Raw genomic sequence first — 17,557 nt, forward strand, 5'->3', positions numbered from 1 at the left:
AGCCTTGGCAGTTACTTATTACTAATTGGATGCTAATGCAACGTCATCGTCTATGATCATCGGACCCGCCAACCCATTGAGCAAAAACGAGTTCAGGAGCAATAGTGAGTCCTGCTGGACCATCAACATGTCATCACCAAAGGCAACGTCGTTAGTGATTTCTTGAAGAGTGATAATTGGTTATAAATGGAACATTTGCGAACATCTTCTTCAAATAATTTTTTTACATAATAATACATGTTTAAATTTAAAATTATGGTGATATTGTTTGTTAGCGTTGTAACACATGTGCCTTAGTGTAGTAATAATAAGCAAAGTTTTAAATCTCCGGCTATAGCTGCAGCTATAGCCGGAGACAGCTGCTGGGGGAGACAACAGCTAGGAAAATCAATTTTTAGCGCTATGTGATCAGATACGCTAATAGCTGCAGTTAGCCGGTGATAGCCGCTAAACGGGCTTTGATTTAGCTAGAGATAGCTGTATTTGTACGGCCCAATAAAGCATAGCCATCCGGCCCAAATGACACTAACTCTAGGACTCTCCCGTTGACCCATGGGCTCTCTCTCCCACTCGGTCTCTTCACTCCCAAATCCCAATACACTCGAAGCGGTGGCGGCGGCGCTCGGTTCCGGACCAAAGCAGCGGTGGCGCGGCAGCAGCACGGTGGTGCGCGACCCGCTCCTCTTCCTCTCCCCCAAGCGGCAGCGCGCACCCCACTCCTCTTCCTCTCCCCAAGAGGCAGCTCGACGGCAAGTGACGGAGGCGGCATGAGGCGGCGGAGGAAATCTGGCAGCAGCACCATTCAAACTCCAAGTTCTATTCTTCCATAAGCAGCATGACCAATTCAATGTGCCATACATCATGCCAAAAGCAATCTGCTGGCAAGTTTCTTCTCTGCTCATCACTTTTAATCTCATCTTGTGCTTGTACCTTTAGACATATTCAGATATGATTTAAGATCATCTTGTGCATGTACTCTTGTAAATTGCTGGTTATGAATCAATTAGTATTTAGTAATGGTCATCAGTTAGTAATTGTTATCAGGTTATGCCAAGTTTTAGTGTTTTTTTTTATTTTGGGAAAAACAGCTAAATGGCTTAGCTGCAGCTATCTCCGGCTATAGCTGCTCTTAGCTGTTAGGGAGGACAACAGCTAACAGGCTTAGCCGGAGATTTTAAACCATGATAATAAGCGAAAGCCAGATGAAGCTCCACAAAAAAGACCCTAACCCAATAGCACCTAGCTTAAATAATCTCAAAACAAAATCCAAACCATTTATTTTTTAGCCATGGAACAGTGTTTTCCTCTTACAACAAACAAGCATCAGCATCAACAGCAGTCGAAAATCAGCCAGCCGAATAGGGTAGTCCACGGCTAAAAAACACTGTTCCATGGCTGAAAAGTAGTGCTAATTTTGACTGATAAGCTCAAGCGAACAGGGCGTGGCAAACCATTAGGCTCCTTTAGAATCTACATGAAACTTTAATCCTAATGCCCCCTTTGGATTGCAGGATTTTTTTCTCTGTTCTTATATTTTTCGTGTGAAAATAAACTGAATCCTATGAAATTTCTGCACAATTCCTGTGAAATTCCTACCTTACAAAGGGCCCTAAACCATCACTATTCTAGTGCAAACCATTAGGCTCCTATGGAATCTAAAGGAAATTTCAATCCTACGTTTTGTATGTGAAATCAATACTGAATGTTGTACAATTCTAACTCCAAGTTCGTCCAAAGGGGCCTTAGCAGGCCTACCGATAGGCGCGGGTACGTCGGCCTGTTAAGGCCCATAGCATAAGTCTGTCTTGAGAATCTTCATTGCGTAAAACCCTAACCTCGCTAGTCACCCCGCCAGCGCCATCTACGCCCTCAAACCCTAGCCTCCTCAGACGAATCTTATATCCGGTCGCCACCACCTTCTTTTTCTATATCGCCACCAATATCTCATCCACCGCGTCCTCCGTCAGCTACATCTTCTGGTTCACATCGTCCTCCGCCAGCTATGCCTCCGCTGTCGATGCATCGCCCATAGGGTCCTCCACCGGCTACGCCTCCGCCGCCGATGCCTCACCTATCGCGCCCTTCGTCGACTACATCGCCTACACCGCTGATACCACCCGTCCATCGTCCTCTATCTGCTACATCGTCTGCACAGCCACCACCGTCACTTTCGCCACCTACATCATATCCGTCGACGATTGCTCCTATCCTGGGTCCTCCGCTTTCGGCGTCCATCTATATGTCTTTTGTGCAGCTGGGATCGTCGTCCGCTCGTCCGCAGCATTAGATTTCTTTCTTTGGTTAGTCCTTTCCATGCCACACCATCTGCCCCCATTTCGCATTGTTCTTCCTTATCCCAGCGTGGTTTTTAGGTTCTGTTTTTAGATTCAAACATTCATGTGTTGAGGTAGGTTTGTTCCCCGTCCCGACAAGGTTTTTAGGTTCTATTTGAGGTAGGTTTATGTTCTTGTTTGAGCTTTGTTTTTGGTGCTAGGGCTAGGGAGGTTGGAGAGTGCTGCTGGTAGGTTGGGGTGGTGTTCTTGGGAAACCGTGTCAACTGGCCTATCTAGCTGTTGCTGTGATTGATGGGGTGGTGTTTTTGGGAAACCGTGTCAGCTGTCCTAAGTTTCTATGATTGATGTTGGTGGGTCGAGGGCGAGGCGGAGGGAGATGATGAATGGCTGGTTACAGGGCTGGTCAGACTAGGGCTTCAGGCCTACTTGGTTTGGTATGCCAATTTTTTTTGTAATGAACGCTGATTGCCTTAACTTAGGGTGCTTTGGAGAAAAGGTTAGGTAGGACACGGCAATTGTAAAGTGAACTAGAAGAATATTAAGTTTATTTTTGGCACAGCTTTAGACTTTTAGTTGTGGAATTATTGGTGTGAATATGTGTTGTATTTAATTTCTTTAGCAGTTATGTCCTTAAGCTTGTGATTTTCATCTATAATGCCAGATCTGTATTACAGTTGTTACATTCCTAATTAAAACTTGCATATTTTCTCGTTAATCGGTTGGGTCTCATCTCTCAATTTTTACTCCAAAGGATGGATCTGAGTGGTAGACAGGAATCTACCCAAATCACTAAGAATGTTCCCTAAAGGTCCTAGCACATATCCATCCACTTACTATGCTCAAAATCGCAGAAAGATGAAAGCCACCAAAAGAGCAAAGAGAGGGGAGAAGAAAAACCAAATCGATTCGTAACACAAGATCTTGGAGACTTGATTCAGAGGAATGATTTCTTTATTCCTAGATGAACAAGGTCTAGTCTTACAAAGGAAAGATTAACACAACTGAGGAATGATTCTCCACACCGTGGATCTCAACATCAGTCTTAGAAAACTACACATGAAAACTAAAGCCTAACGCTAGAAAATGAAAACCGAAGAGTTGAGCTGGTTAGGAGCAGCCATCCTCTTATTTATAGAGCTATTACACAATCCCTAACATGTCCTTAGATATTTTGCCGAACCACTTAACCCTAGAGGCAAAATGGTCCAACTTGAGATCTAAGCATCTGATGTTCATGGGCTCTTCATGACTTTGATTCACCTCGACACAAGCTTCACGATGACGCCACGTGCCTCCTCTCGTTCCCGCTAGAACTCCCAACGTGTTTTGAGGCCCAAACCTGAAAACCGTCCGCCGGTGGTTTTAAGGCCCAAACCACCAAACCCCTCTGGAGAAGCTTATCCTCTACGCCTCCACGATCTCGACACATGTCACCGTAGTCGACGCGCGATCACCATGTCCTCTTGCGAACCTTCGCTCGACTTGGTCAACCACCATCTTGATTTGGTCAACACGGTCTACTCCTCCGTATGTACGCTTGCTTGTCGATGTCCCCAAGTGTCAGCAACCCACAGTCAGTCTTTTGACCATCTTGATCTCTCGATCCAAGCCTCATGCTCATCCTTCGCCGCTCCGTGTAACCTCCCTGGTTTTTGTGTAATACAAAAATGCGAACTTTTTAAAATTTTTGCTTGATGTTGTGTTGCATGTAGTTCATAGGTCAAAGAAACTCAACCCTCAAACCTCTTATCTTGCTTTCCAAAAACAAACCCTAAAAAATTATTTGGAAATCCAATAAACCCTTTACTAGTGTTGGTCAACTCCAGTCAACACATGTATAATCCTCTCTCATTCAAAATACAATGGAGTCTAATGAAAACATTTAAACCTTTTACAACTCAAATTGTGCTAGCTCCCTCTCACCCTATTCTATTTTATGAAATCTCAATTCCAAAATTTTAATAACATTATCATATATAGCTCGACATGGGTCAAGTCATGCCAACGCTTTTGTTTCAAAACTAAAAACTGTATTTCATAAAAATGAAGCTAGGTTGGATCCGAGCTCACACTCGAATGCAATGTAAACATATCTTAAATATTTTCTAAAATATAATTATGATGCGTTCATATAGTATATTGTGCATAATGCAGTGCAGGTGTGATTCGGGTTTTGCTCGATTTAATTGATTGGGGGGACAAATGATTACGAACCTTTTTCTAATTCATTTGGAAAAACTAATTTTCAAGCCATCTCTTAGCATGGGTTCTTTCAGTTCGTGATCTCCGACCTCGTCTCACTCAAAGTATGATTCTTCCCGTTCTTGATCTCGGACCTCGTCTCACTATGATTCTTCCCGTTCTTGATCTCGGACCTCGTCTCACTCGAGTATGCTTGTACTTAGGGATGAAAACGGATTGGATATCACTGATATTACATTTGTTTTTATATTTCTGTTCGGATTCGGATCCGAATACGGATAGTGTCAGCCATGCAGGATAGGATACGATTGGGTATCGACATCATAAATATACGATTTGAGTATTCGGATACGGATACGGTATCGGATGTTGAATATCCGGATTCAGATACGGACAGATTTGAACCCCTCTAAACAGATTCGGTCTCGAATACGGTCCGAAAATATCCGTACCGTTTTCACCCCTACTTGTACTCATAGTAAACACTTCAACAGTATTTTTTAGCGAACGAAGAGTGTTTTCCTCTCGTAACAAATCAGCATAAACATCGGCATAAGATAAATTTCAGCGAAGCGAACAGGGCCAGCCTGCAAAAGCTATTTAAAATTATGTACGATATGGGAGCTATCCTCATTTCTCTCTCATGTTAACCTCTCGACTATTGTAAATATTTATTTTTGTAATGGCATGGGAACATGCCTCTCGCTAATATGGCATTCTGGCAGATCCATATAGTTCGCTCCTATCCTTGATGTTTAATGCCAGTATAAGAGATGGTAAATGGTATGAGTATGGCAATGCTCAAAATGCCACCTAAGACTATCTCCAACAGCAAAGACCCAAACAGGAGATCCATTTCATGGTTTGGTCATGCACACTAAAAGAGTCGTATACCCAAAACTTGGCTTCTCCAACAACCGACCCAACGGCGAACCCACCCCGCCGAGCAGACCCCGCCTCCATCCCTGCCGAGCCGCCGAGCGCCGAGGTCGCCGACGACTCCTTCCGCGGGCCACGCTGGCCGCGCCCCGCGGTCCCGCCTCGCCGTCATCGTCCGCGGGCCGCCGGACCTCCTCTGCGCGCTCCCGCTGCCGCCGAACCTCCTCGACTCGCTCCTCCTCTCCTTTCCTCCCTTCGCTCCGACCTCCCGAGCTGGAGTGGTAGACGGCCTCGTCCAGCGAGTAGCGCTCGTCGGGGTCGCCGGCGAGAAGGGTCAGTACCTGCGTCGGGCCTTGGAGCCGCGCCGCCTCCTCGCGGATGTTCTCCTCCGCTAGGCGGCGGTGCTTCGTGGCCGTCGTGCCGAAAGAGGCACATTGCGCACGGCTGGCGCGGGGAGGCAGGCGGAGGTGGGAACCGGCGGCGTGCGCCCGGGCGGATGGCTAGCGGGAGTGGGAGTGGGGGTGGGAGAAGAGGAGGGAGAGGGAGGAGGACCCCGGCGCCGGCTGCTCCACCAGAGATTTGCGTCATGGAGAGAGGCGACGTATATTTGCGTTCTGGTTCGCCTGCTACGCAAAATGGGTGCCATGTTTGCGTCCTCTGTTGGCGCATGTTTCTTTCAGCTAAAACACTGCGGAGGATGCATTTTGCGTTTGCATCGCGTTTTGCCAACTCTGTTGGAGACAGTCTTAGAAAATGTATAAGTGTTAAATCGATTTGTAGCCACCAAGTTTATCATGAAATTGGGTCTAGCCTAATCGACTGGATTGTTAACATGAGCATCTTTTAAGGGGGGGATGAGTGTACATCCTTGTGAGTTGTGACAGTTAAGGTTGAGTACCACTAGCAAAGAAAAACCGGGATTCTTCGCACGTATGATATCACAACTGCATGTTTGCTACAATTCACTCTTTTGTTTTCAACCATGAATACCATCATGTCACGATTTCCATTCGTACCTAAAGAAATTGGTTGAATTGAATGCTACCGAAACAGGGATAGTCATATTTCAGTGTATGTTGAAAGAGTCCAATGTCCCAATGCTGAATTGCAATAGGCAGTACCTACTACTCCTACATGCGCGTGCAGGAGGTGTCGAAGTCGTCGGGCGCAACCCTGGCGATCCACTCAGCAAGGCTCCTCTTGACCTCGCCGTGGTTGACGAAGGCGAGCTCGTACATGCTGCACAGGTTGACCACCACCGTCTCGTTAAGCGCCGCCGTGGGAACCCTCTCGAGCGCGCCCTCCAGCACCTTGATGGCGTCGCCGAGGTCCCGCGAGTACATGAGGCACAGCGCCTTGTTGTTGAGCGCCACGGCGTCCGCGGGGTCCGCCTCGATGCAGCGCTCGTACTCCCGCACCGCCGCCGCGTAATCCTTGGCCACGATGCACTCCAGCGCGCGGTTGCGGGCTAGGAGGTTGGCATGCCGCGTGGGGTCCTCGGACGCGGCAGCCAAGGACTCCACGTAGCGGAACGCGGCTGAGGCCGCGCCGAGGTTGCCGATCTGGAGGTGCGCGTAGGCGAGGCGCGAGAGGAGCACCGGGTCGCCCGGCTCGCGGGCGGCGATGTCGGCGAGGAGCGCGAGCGCGACGTCGAACTCGCGGTGGGCGAGGTGGTCGGCGGCGAGGACGGACGCGACGAGCGCGTCGCGGCGGCGCCACTCGGGGTGCCCGGCGTCGGGGCGGCCGCGGACGGAGGAGAGGAGCGTGTAGAGGCGGTCGAGCGCGAGGGGGCGGTCGGGGAGGAAGAGTGGGAGGAGAGCGTGGAGGAGGCGGATGAGGAAGGGCGGCGGCGGGCAGGCCGGGTCAGGGTGGAGGGAGGCGAGCAGCGCGGCGGCGTCGGGGAAGCGTCGGAGCTTGGCCAGGGAGAGGGCGGAGAGAGCGGAGAGGAGGAGGCGGTGGTGCGGATGCGGCGTGTGGGCCGGGTGGGAGAGGTGGGAGAAGAGCGCCTGCCACTGCCCGCGAGTGGCCAGGTCGTAGGGGATCGAGAGATCGGGGAGGCCTGGAGCGGCGACGTCGGTCGCCGGCGGCGGGGGCGGGGAGGTTGGGGAGGAGGCAGCAGCCATGGCGCGGCGGGGGATCGAGATTGCCGAGATCTGGAAGACGAAAAGGTCTGGTCGACCGTCGACAGGTGGTGGAGGTGGAGTGGGCTGGAAATGAACTATCTTATGCAGGTACTGGGTCGTTTGTCTGCTTAGACGGTCTAACAGCCTTGGCATACGCTGATCTGTACCCAAAATGTATCACGCACAGTAAAAAAATGGTCTCCAAAGGAGTAGGCAAAAGAGAAACCCATTTTGTGTAGAAGGAGAGAGGGAACCCAAATTAGCGTGCTCTCTCCATCGTGACCCAAATCTGGAGGCTCCCATCGTGGTTGAAGGAGGGATAGCAAGCGAGGGGGTGGAGGTGGAGCGCAGCGCAGCGCAGCGCAGTGCAGCAGAGGCGTGGCGTGGCGATGGATGCCGTGCGTACCGATGGTGGGGGCGATGTCGCCGTCGAGGTGGGAGGCGGCGACGAAGCTGACGAGGAGGCTGCTCTTGCCGACGCCCGAGTCCCCGATGAGGAGGATCTTGAAGGTGCACTTGTGGCTACCGCTGCTCCCCGCACCCGGCGACCCCATACCCCCTCAGATTCCGCCCGATTCGGTGGCGAGGCGGGCGCGGAATGCGGGGCAGAGCGGTGGCACGAGGGCGCTGGCGTCGCGCGCGGGGCCGGTAGCGGCGCCGTGGAAGAAGAAGGAGTTGGGCCATGAAGAGGGCGACGAGGGAGAGCCCGAGCGCAAGTGGGAGTGTGGCTCGCCGCATCGTCGGGAGGGCGCGCGCGGGCGCCGCCGTAGCCGTCTCTACTTGTTGGCGGCGGTTGCCGCTGCTCTTGTTTCGGGTGCTCAGGAGGAGGGCGGCGATGGATGGAGTGGAACTGGAAGGTTCGAGGGCTCGCCTTGCTGGCAGTAGTAGAGGAGAGAGGGGGCAGCCGGTGGAGGATGGTTCGAGGGCTCGTCTTCCAGGGCAGCGGACTCGTTGGAGATTGGGATGGGGGCGTTGAAGTCGGGGCTCGCGATGGAGTATGCGTGGGCTGTTGGAAAAGGAGAGTTTTGGGTCACGCACCCATTCACTATAGGCTACCCAATCTACTCGTATATGGGTTTGGACTGTTGGAGACAGTCTTAGGCCGCATTTGGTATGGATTGCTATGGATCCAGCTCCTACTAACACAGCTGCTGTAGATCCACTGTCGATGAATCTATTTTTCTTTCTCATCTCCTCCTCTCTCATTGACACAAGGAGCTGTTAGAGCCAAAAATTTTAGCTTCACTTCACCCTGGAACAAAATACCGAGAACCGAGAAATGACCGAAAATACCGAAAGCTAAACCTAAAATACCAAAACCGAATTTTTCAGTACCTGTTCAGTTCATAATTCCCAGAAACCGGTAAATTTGGTACTTTATCTTAGGGAACCGAATTTATCGAACTGTGCTCAGTTTGAGTATTGTTATATTTATTTTAGTATATTATATTACGTATTTATGGTACTGTACTCTTATAGTCTTGTGGAACAGTAGCACTACAGTGAACAAACAAAAATTGCAATGGGACTTTGGGCCTACAGTGAAAATTGGAATGGGAGCCGGAGATGCTAGAATCTATACCAAAGAGGGCCTTATATGTTGGACTTTGGGCCCGCAATAGAATTTTAATTGCTTTTGATAATAAGCCAGCAAGTTTGATAGCGCCTGGACGTCCGGCCGCTGGACACGTCCGGACGCCGCTCCCATTCAAGTGCACCACCACGTCCAGTCCTGTCCTCGCGTAAAGGACAACGCTCACCGCGTCCCCATCACCTGCGACATTGAAAGTGCAATCAAGTCATAATTGTGGATTTTGGGTGATAATGACCACACAATTAGAGAACCAATGAGATTTATCGAGATGACAAGCAGGAATTTATATTCGAGGATGCTACACGAAACGGAGGAGCCCCCAATTATAAATATTAATGGCTTTAAACTCAAATGAGGTTTCAATTCTTTTATATTTTGAATTTGAGTATAGGAAAAGTCGTACTATAAAGGAGGACACAATGCTTAAGCTAACATGTGCTACTAAGTGCTCAAACAAACACATGCATCCTCAAATTCACAGCCAAGACAGCCTAAACTTCACTCTTACCCTTGATGTCTTGACTGGTGTGGCACTGCCACACTTGAAGAGAGACACTACCGCACTTAAGCCACGGCACTGCCGCGACTTAAGTGACCGTTGGGGCTAAGGGGGTATTTATACCCATCCTCTTCCTCTCCAACGGCTATCTTTTTCCTTCTATTCATTCTAGCTCGTCCAAAATAGAAAAGGAGCTCTCTCTCACTCCCTCCACTAGTGACCTTGAGCTCTCAAGCAAATCCATTGATTTTCCCATCAATCCTTAAGAGAAAGAGGTCCAAAACTCAATTAGAGAGCAGCTCCATTGATTCCTCAACTCAAAAGAGCACTTGATTCATGTTTTGGCCGGTGGTTGTGTTTGTTACTCTTGGAGCTTGGCTCCTAGCCGGCTAGAATGTCGCCCGTAGAGCTTGCCAACTTGTGTGGCAACCCCGAGAGGTTTGTAACAATCTCTTGAAGCTAGTAAACTCATCCATCATCTCAAGAGTTAAGTATCTTAATTTGAGAACGAGGAAGGGTTGAAAAGCCCTAAACCTTAGTGGCTAACCTCAACAACGTGGACGTAGGCAAGCCTTGGTGGCGAGCCGAACCACGGGATAAATCATTATGTCTCTTATGCTTGATTTACATTACTTGCATGTCATATTGTTGTTAAGATTATTTCTAGAGTTTCTAGAAGATCTACTTGTGTGTGGTGTTCCTACTACTTTTAGCTCTCGATCTATGACTATCATACCTGCAGTAAGCTAAGAAATTTCTCTGATCTAAGTTTTCGTTCACTGATTTTGAACTAACTCAAAGTTGTCTGCAGGTGCGGCAGTGCCGCTGTTTTGGCCCGACAGTGCCGCAGTCCGGCAGTGCCGCATGGGTGAAATTGATAAAAGTTTAAGTGTTTATTTTGATAGGCCTATTCACCCACCTCTAGGCCAATCAGAGGGCCTACAAGTGGTATCAGAGCGGGTTACCTCATATACGCTTCACCGCGTGAGGTATGGAGCCTGGAGGAGGAACTAGTGGCATGAAGCTGGTGGATGTCGACACAGACAGCAACGAGCTAAGCGCGTTGACAGCAAGCAACACCACACTACCACATCTTGAGGCTATCGATGCCGAAAGAGCTCTCAATGATAATGAGAGAAGAAGGAAGGAGGCAAGAAAGCTAAAATGAGAAGCAAGTGAGAAGAAGGAGGTGCAATGGTTAGAGGAGAAGAAGCAAAGGAAAGGAGAAAGAAGGCTCAAGAGAGAAGCAAGAAGAAAAAGAAGAGAAGCTAGGAAGAAGAAGGAAGAAGAAGAAGAAGAAGAGAAGGCAACAAGTGCATCATCAAGCATATCAAGTAGTTCCGAAGATGGAGATGATGATGAGTCATACCAAGTGTCGAAGGGGAACAAGAAGGAGAAGAAAGAAAAGACCAAGGCCGACAACAATAAATATGCCACCGTATCCTTTAACTATTCTTCTATTTCTATGACTAACCATGTTTGGAGGTCTTTTATCAATGTGCCCGCGGGCAAGTTACCTCATTTCAATTGGACTAACTTTGCCAAGTGGAAGCACTTTATGAGAGCCTATCTTATAGGTCTTCACCCTGGCATTTGGGAGATTGTTTGCAATGGATTTGAGCCACCGGTTGATCCCAAAAACCCAACACTAGAAGAGATGAGAATCATTCACCTCAACGGTCAAGCCACAAGTGTGTTGCTTAGTGCCTTGGATGGTGATGAGTACAATAGAGTGATTGGAGTTGATGTTGCCAAGCAAACATGGGACACTTTGCATGTAGCACATGAAGGGGTTGACAAAGTGAGAAAGGCAAGAATTGACTTGTTGATGTCAAAGCTCAACCGGTTTGTAATCTTGGATGGAGAGGGGCCACAAGAGATGTTTGATAGGTTGATGACAATGGTGGGCAAGATTAGAGGCTATGGTTGTAATGAGCTAGATGATCACAAAGTTGTTAAGATTATGTTGGAAGCTTATTCACCTAGAAATAAGACCATAGTCACTCTAATTAGAGACAAAAAGAAGTTTGAGTACTTCACACCAAATGATGTACTTGGGAGGATCTTGACCTTTGACATATAAAGAGAAGAAGCAAATGAGAGAAAGAAACTTGGAGAATTGCAAGCAAAGCTAGAGGGCATCAAGATCAAAGATGTAGCTCTCAAGGCCAACAAATCAAGCAAGCAAGGCTCTACAAGCAAGTCAAACATCAACCAACAAGCTTCAACTAGCAAGCCCAAAGTAAGCAAGCAAGTTCAAGAAAGAGTAGAGACCACATCATCTTCAAGTGAAAGTGAAAATGATGATGATCAATATGAGAAGATTGATGATGTTGCTCTCTTTATGAAGAGATTTCACAAGGGGCTAAAGAAGCAAGGCTACAAGGTAGTGAAGAGAAACTTTCCAAACAAGAAAAAGAGGACATGCTACAATTGTGGTAGCACCGATCACTTCATTGCCAAGTGTCCATATGAGATCAATGACAACAAATACAAGAAAGAGGACATGGCCGACCGGAGGAAGAGCAAGAAGAACATGGGAGAGGCTCACATTGGGTATGAATGGGACTCAACTAAAGAGAACACAAGTGAAGAGGATGAGAAGATTGCAACCATTGCCATTCACAAGTCTTCCCCTACACCAAGGCTCTTCAACAACATATCCGATGATGACTACTACTCCCCTCATATTTGTCTCATGGCAAAGCGTGAGAAGGTAAAATTCAAATCAAAGGCCAAATCTCCTCCACCTCCTAGTGATATCTATAGTAGTGATATTAGTGATAGCTCTAGTGATGATGAATCTAGTGATGAAGAAATAAACATGATAACTAAAAATTTGGATGGAAAGACTAAATTATTCACCACTAAGCTAATAGAGGATCTAGAAAGTGTCTAAGCTGAGCTAGAATCTAGAGAAGAGACTCTTATCCAATAGGAGGATCTCTACATTGCTAGCAAAGAAGCTCTGGCATTAGAGAGAAGTGAGGTGGAATCCTTGCGCAAGGCCTTGGCCAAAGAGCAAGAGGACCATGCTATCACAAAGAAAGCAAATAAATCTCTCAAGAAAAAGTATTGCGATTTGGATAAAAAGCACAAAGAACTTAAGATGTAATATGGCATTCTTTGGGATAGCAACTCACATCTCTCTAAGGCAAAGGAAACCTCTACTTCCTCCACTAGTCAAGGTTGTAGAAAATGTTTTAATCTTGATTTGAATGCCAATTCTACTAACCTTACAAACATGGAGGCTATGAGAAAGAAGATTGCTAGGCTTAATGAAATCATTGGAAAAGGATGGATGGGTGAGACCCAATCAAATGACAAGAAGGTTGATGAATCAAAAGGGCCATAATTCAAATAAGGAAGGCATCCCTCAATCAAGCATGGGCTCGGCCACACAAAAGGAGCCAAGACAAATGAAAGAAGGATAGTGAATGGCTTTGAGTGCGTGTAGTTTGAGAGGAAGGACAAAATTGGTATAGATCAGCCTGCACAGACCGCGGTAGTGCAGCATCCTAGAGCGACAGTGATGTGCCCCACAAAAATGGGAAGGCTACCAATTCTGTTCCTCATCAAACTAAGCCCAAGAAGAAGGTGTACTAGCAGAAACAGGTTTTTCAAAAGCCTAAGGAATCATTGTGCGCCACCAAGAACAAGTATTCTTATCAATCAAAGACTTATGCACTTTGACAAAGCTTGACATCTTGCTTTGTTTTGAAGAACAACAGTAGTGGGAAAGTGGTTGCAAAGTATGTTGGAAAGAAGACCAACATATATAGGAATACTTCTATTTGTGTTCCTAAAATTCTTATGACTAACATGCAAGGCCCCAAGTTAAATTGGGGACCTAAATCTAGCAACTAAACTTGTTTTGTAGGCATACTCCTCTGGTAGATCAAGTTGGGTGCTTGATAGTAGATGTATAGGTTATATGACTGGAGAAAGGAGTATGTTCTCATCATATTCACCGATGACGCACTCCAATATTTTTGAGGCGTCGCCTAGGTGACAAGGCGTGGCAGAGGTGCTGGACATCGGGGGCGCCACAACCTACAGTGGTATGGCGTCCGCCTAATCGTATTAGGTGTCGCCTAGGTGTAAAAGGCGTCGGGCGGACGCCTACAGCCACGCCGTGGACGTCGTATGCCTACTCGAGGGGGAAGAGCACCAAAAGACCATGGCCCTGTATCATCCGCATGCCCACACAAAAAGCAACAGACGTGGGAAATCAACCGCACGGTTGCCCAGATAGGACCTACGCATGGGAAATCGACCACATGCCATGAGTGTGGGCGAGGAGAGAGGAAGAGAGAAGGCGGCGGGCTTACCTTGAGCTTCGCTTAGCTGCTCCTCTGCTCCAGTCCACCGGCTGGCCACCCCTGCCATAGAGCCAGCCCTGCATCGCATGTCGCTGCTTGCCTCTACCTCTGCCTCTGCCTCTGCCTCTGTCCACACCTTTGTCGACTCTGCCTCCATCCGCCTTGTCTGCAGTCTCTAGTCCGCACCTCCGTTGACTCTGCCTCTACCTCGAGTCCACATCTTTGTCCATAGTCTGACTCTGCCTTGACTCTGTGCCACCATCGACCATCAACACTCGGTAGTTGCTCACCCACCTGGCCTATTGTCTACAGTCTACACCTTTGTTGGGTACTTCCCTTTCCGCCTGGTATGCCCCCTGCCTCCTCTCTACTTTCCCAAATATTTAAGGCGTGTACTCTACTGTCTGCTCTGAATATGGCGTGTGCTCTGCTTTCCCAAACATAAGGCTCTTGCTTTGATTAGTTACTTATTAGTAATGCTCTTGCTTTCTTTTATGTAGCATCTATCAACATGGCAAGCTCAAGTGAAGCACCTGATTATGATCCCAAGACTGATCTAGCAAGGAAAGCAAAGTCCAATGATCTAGGCTAGAAATATGCCTACTGGTAGGACCCTGCTAGGAGAGACTAGGTGACATGTATCCTATGTGGAAATGAGGCTTCAGGAGGCATAAAGAGGTTCAAGCAACATTTGGCTGGTGGATATGGAGATATTGTCCTTTGTCCAAAAGTTACCACTGAAATTAGGAAAGAGATGGAAGCTTACTTGCAAAAGAAGAGAAGAAGGCCTTTGTTCTTGGATGGTATTAAGGAGGAAGATGGGGAAGATGAAGTTGTGGAGGTGGCAGTAGCAGATGTACAAGTAGGAGCAGATGGGGGTGCAACACCAAAACCAACTGCAAAAAAACCAAGTTCTGGGACAGCTGCCAAGAGAAGGCATGCTACCTATCAATTCAAGGCTTCAAGACCTAGCAATGGCAATTCAACACCAAAGACACCAAAGACAATAAAGTCTGTTGTTGCTATGCTTAGAAGAACACCTAAACACATAGTAGATCAAAGGCGTGCAAAGGACTTTCAACCCACCATTGAGTCCAGCACAAAGACTAAGGAGGAGAAGCAATATGTGGATTTGCAATGGGCACTATGGTTCATGGAGTGTGGTGTATCCTTTAATGTAGCAAATTCAAGGCAATTTGAAATTGCCTGTGAGGCAACATCCCAATATGGTTTAGGGTACAAGCCTCCAACTAACCAAACCCTTGGTGAACCTTTGCTTCAAGAATGTGTTAAGGTGACAAGTGCCATGAGGAAGGACCATGAGCAGGCCTAGAATCAATATGGTTGTACACTAATGTCAGACAGATGGACTAATATGAGAGGGCACCACTTGATTAATTTTCTTATGAATAGCCCTAAGGGAACGTACTTTTTGGAGTTAGTTGATGCATCAAGTTAAGTTCATAGTGCAACAATGTTAGCTGATTTGTTACCGGAGAAGATTGAGGACATTGGAAAGGACAATGTTGTTCAAGTTGTGACCAACAATGGTGCTAACTACAAGGCTGCTGGTAAGATTTTGATGGATAGGATTCCCACACTATTTTGGAGTCCTTGTGCTGCACATTGCTTGGATCTGATGTTGGAAGAAATTAGGAACTTGAAGGCATTTAAGAAACCTATTGCACGTGCTAGGCATGTCACCACATTCATTTATAGGCATGGGAGGCTTCTTAGTGCAATGAGGGCTCAAACAGGTGGGACTGATCTTGTTAGGGCAGCAAAGACTCAATTTGCCACATCATTTCTGACATTGAAGAGTTTGTACAAGAACAAGGATGCCTTGAAGAGCTTGTTTGTTAGTGAAGCATTGATTGGGAACATCTTGTGTACAACTACAGCAGGTCAACAAGTGCAAGACATTGTGCTATCTACTAAGTTTTGGAACTCAGTAGAAGATTGCCTAAGAGCTTCAGCCCCACTCTTAACTGTTTTGAGGGCTGTTGATGGTGATGAGAAGCCTGCAATGCCTGAGGTCACAACTCTAATGAATCATGCAAAAGATAGGATAAAGCTCAGCTTCAATATATCAACCAAGCAGGGCCTACTCAAGCGTATCATGGACATTATTGAGAAGCGTTGGGTGAACCAAATAGAGCATCCATTGTATGGGGCTGCACTATATTTGAACCTAGGAAAAATTTATCCTCTTGTAAAAGCTAATGATGATGCCACTGTTGGGCAGCTAAGAGGTTGTTTTATTGAAGTGCTTGGAAGAATGATACCAGATGCGAAAATACAAATGAAGATCAATAGGTAGGCCATTGAGTATGAAGAGCAACGTGGAGATGCCGTCTCAAACAAAATGGCAAAGGAAAGCTATGACAAAATGAGTCCTCGTAAGTGTTGTTAATCTCAGCTTGCAAATTTCAGCAACTTAATTGCATTCCAAACTCCTAATATGTGTTGTACTTTTCATATAGTTGATTGGTGATGTTCTTATGGTGGCTGAGCCATTGAACTACAAAGACTTGCTAAGCGTATAGTTAGTCTTTGTGCTTCATCATCTGGTTGTGAGAGATGCTAGAGTACCTTCAATTTTGTGAGTATCCTTGTGATTAACAATTTCTATTTAGATGCATACAATCTGATTTTTTGTTTTGCTTCCCATCTGATTTTTTATTTGTAGATGCATACAAAGAAAAGGAATAGACTGCTGCATAAGAGATTGAATGATATTGTTTTTGTTTCATGCAATTGGAAGATGAGAACAAGGTTTCAGCTTATGCGTGAGAAGGCAGGCAAGAAATATGACCCTTTGGTCATTGAGGAGTTTGGTTGGGACAATGAATGGATTAATTCATTGCATGTGCCTATTCTGGGTGCTCAAGGGTCTGATGCTATCAATGAGCTCACATGGTAGCATGTTGATGAAGCCACCGGTGCATCACAAGCACTGTAGGGTCGTAATCTTCCTAGGAGAGCTACTGCTACTTAACATTATAGTCATTCAAGAAATGTTCCTGTTCCTGCTACTGAAGATGGAGAAGAGGAAGATGAAGTTGAAGACCCACATGATGATGCAGATGTGAGCGAGTGTGAAGAAGATGGGAATGTTCCTGCTACTGAAGAAGACAAGGCTACTGATCCTGATGAGTTTGATGATGGATTTTGAGTGTTGAAACAGAGATTTGCACTCCTGCTGATGGATTCTTTTGTGTCCTGCACCCTTGCTGTACTTTTGTGTTGTCCTACACTCCTGTTGTATGGCTTTGGTGTAGTTGACTTAATTAGTATGCTTTAGAGTTCAGTACTTCATTCGAAGTTTGTGGACTATTTGAGATAGACTATGATGTCATTTGTCATGTTCATGCATGCACTAATGCTTGCTAATTTGTTATCTTGCCTCTTGTGTATTATTTCCTATTTAATTCTTAGCAACTGATAACCTATTTGATTATTGAATTATGTAATTGTTATGCAGTTTCCTTCAAGGGGGATGGATGCTACATGGGAGAAGAGCTTTTGGAAAGGAAAGAAAGGAACATGGGCTCAAGAATTGGCAACAAACGAGGTATGTATGTGCTACACTAGTATATAAAATTCTAGCTTACAATGCCTTACAATGTGTGTATGGCGTCGCC

General features: G+C 46.7%; 2 protein-coding genes across 4 annotated transcripts; one reads left to right on the forward strand and one right to left on the reverse strand.

Annotated features, from left to right (window-relative positions):
• Positions 1 to 3,313: 3,313 nt before the first annotated feature.
• On the reverse strand, positions 3,314 to 7,603 carry LOC136463521 (uncharacterized). 3 transcript variants are annotated; one of them, XR_010761033.1, is made up of 2 exons: positions 4,509 to 4,714; positions 3,314 to 3,939 (listed from the first exon to the last, which is right to left on the reverse strand). XR_010761033.1 is itself a non-coding variant. In XM_066462508.1 (2 exons), the coding sequence occupies exon 1, from the start codon at positions 7,496 to 7,498 to the stop codon at positions 6,506 to 6,508; it is 993 nt and encodes a 330-aa protein (XP_066318605.1). In that variant the 5' UTR covers positions 7,499 to 7,603; the 3' UTR covers positions 3,316 to 3,939; positions 6,497 to 6,505. The 3 variants fall into 3 exon arrangements, 2 of the variants coding, with proteins under 2 accessions (XP_066318605.1, XP_066318606.1); XM_066462508.1 differs by lacking the exon at positions 4,509 to 4,714 and adding an exon at positions 6,497 to 7,603 and having other exon boundaries at positions 3,316 to 3,939; XM_066462509.1 differs by lacking the exons at positions 3,314 to 3,939; positions 4,509 to 4,714 and adding exons at positions 6,104 to 6,120; positions 6,497 to 7,603.
• Positions 7,604 to 15,387: 7,784 nt separating this feature from the next.
• On the forward strand, positions 15,388 to 17,088 carry LOC136465691 (uncharacterized). The gene is made up of 3 exons (XM_066464329.1): positions 15,388 to 16,056; positions 16,603 to 16,832; positions 16,920 to 17,088. Exons 1-3 carry the CDS (start codon positions 15,388 to 15,390, stop codon positions 17,086 to 17,088), a joined length of 1,068 nt encoding a protein of 355 aa, XP_066320426.1.
• The last annotated feature ends 469 nt before the right edge of the window (positions 17,089 to 17,557 follow it).

The sequence above is a fragment of the Miscanthus floridulus genome, chromosome 7 (assembly GCF_019320115.1).
Source record: "Miscanthus floridulus cultivar M001 chromosome 7, ASM1932011v1, whole genome shotgun sequence".
Classification (NCBI taxonomy): domain Eukaryota; kingdom Viridiplantae; phylum Streptophyta; class Magnoliopsida; order Poales; family Poaceae; genus Miscanthus; species Miscanthus floridulus.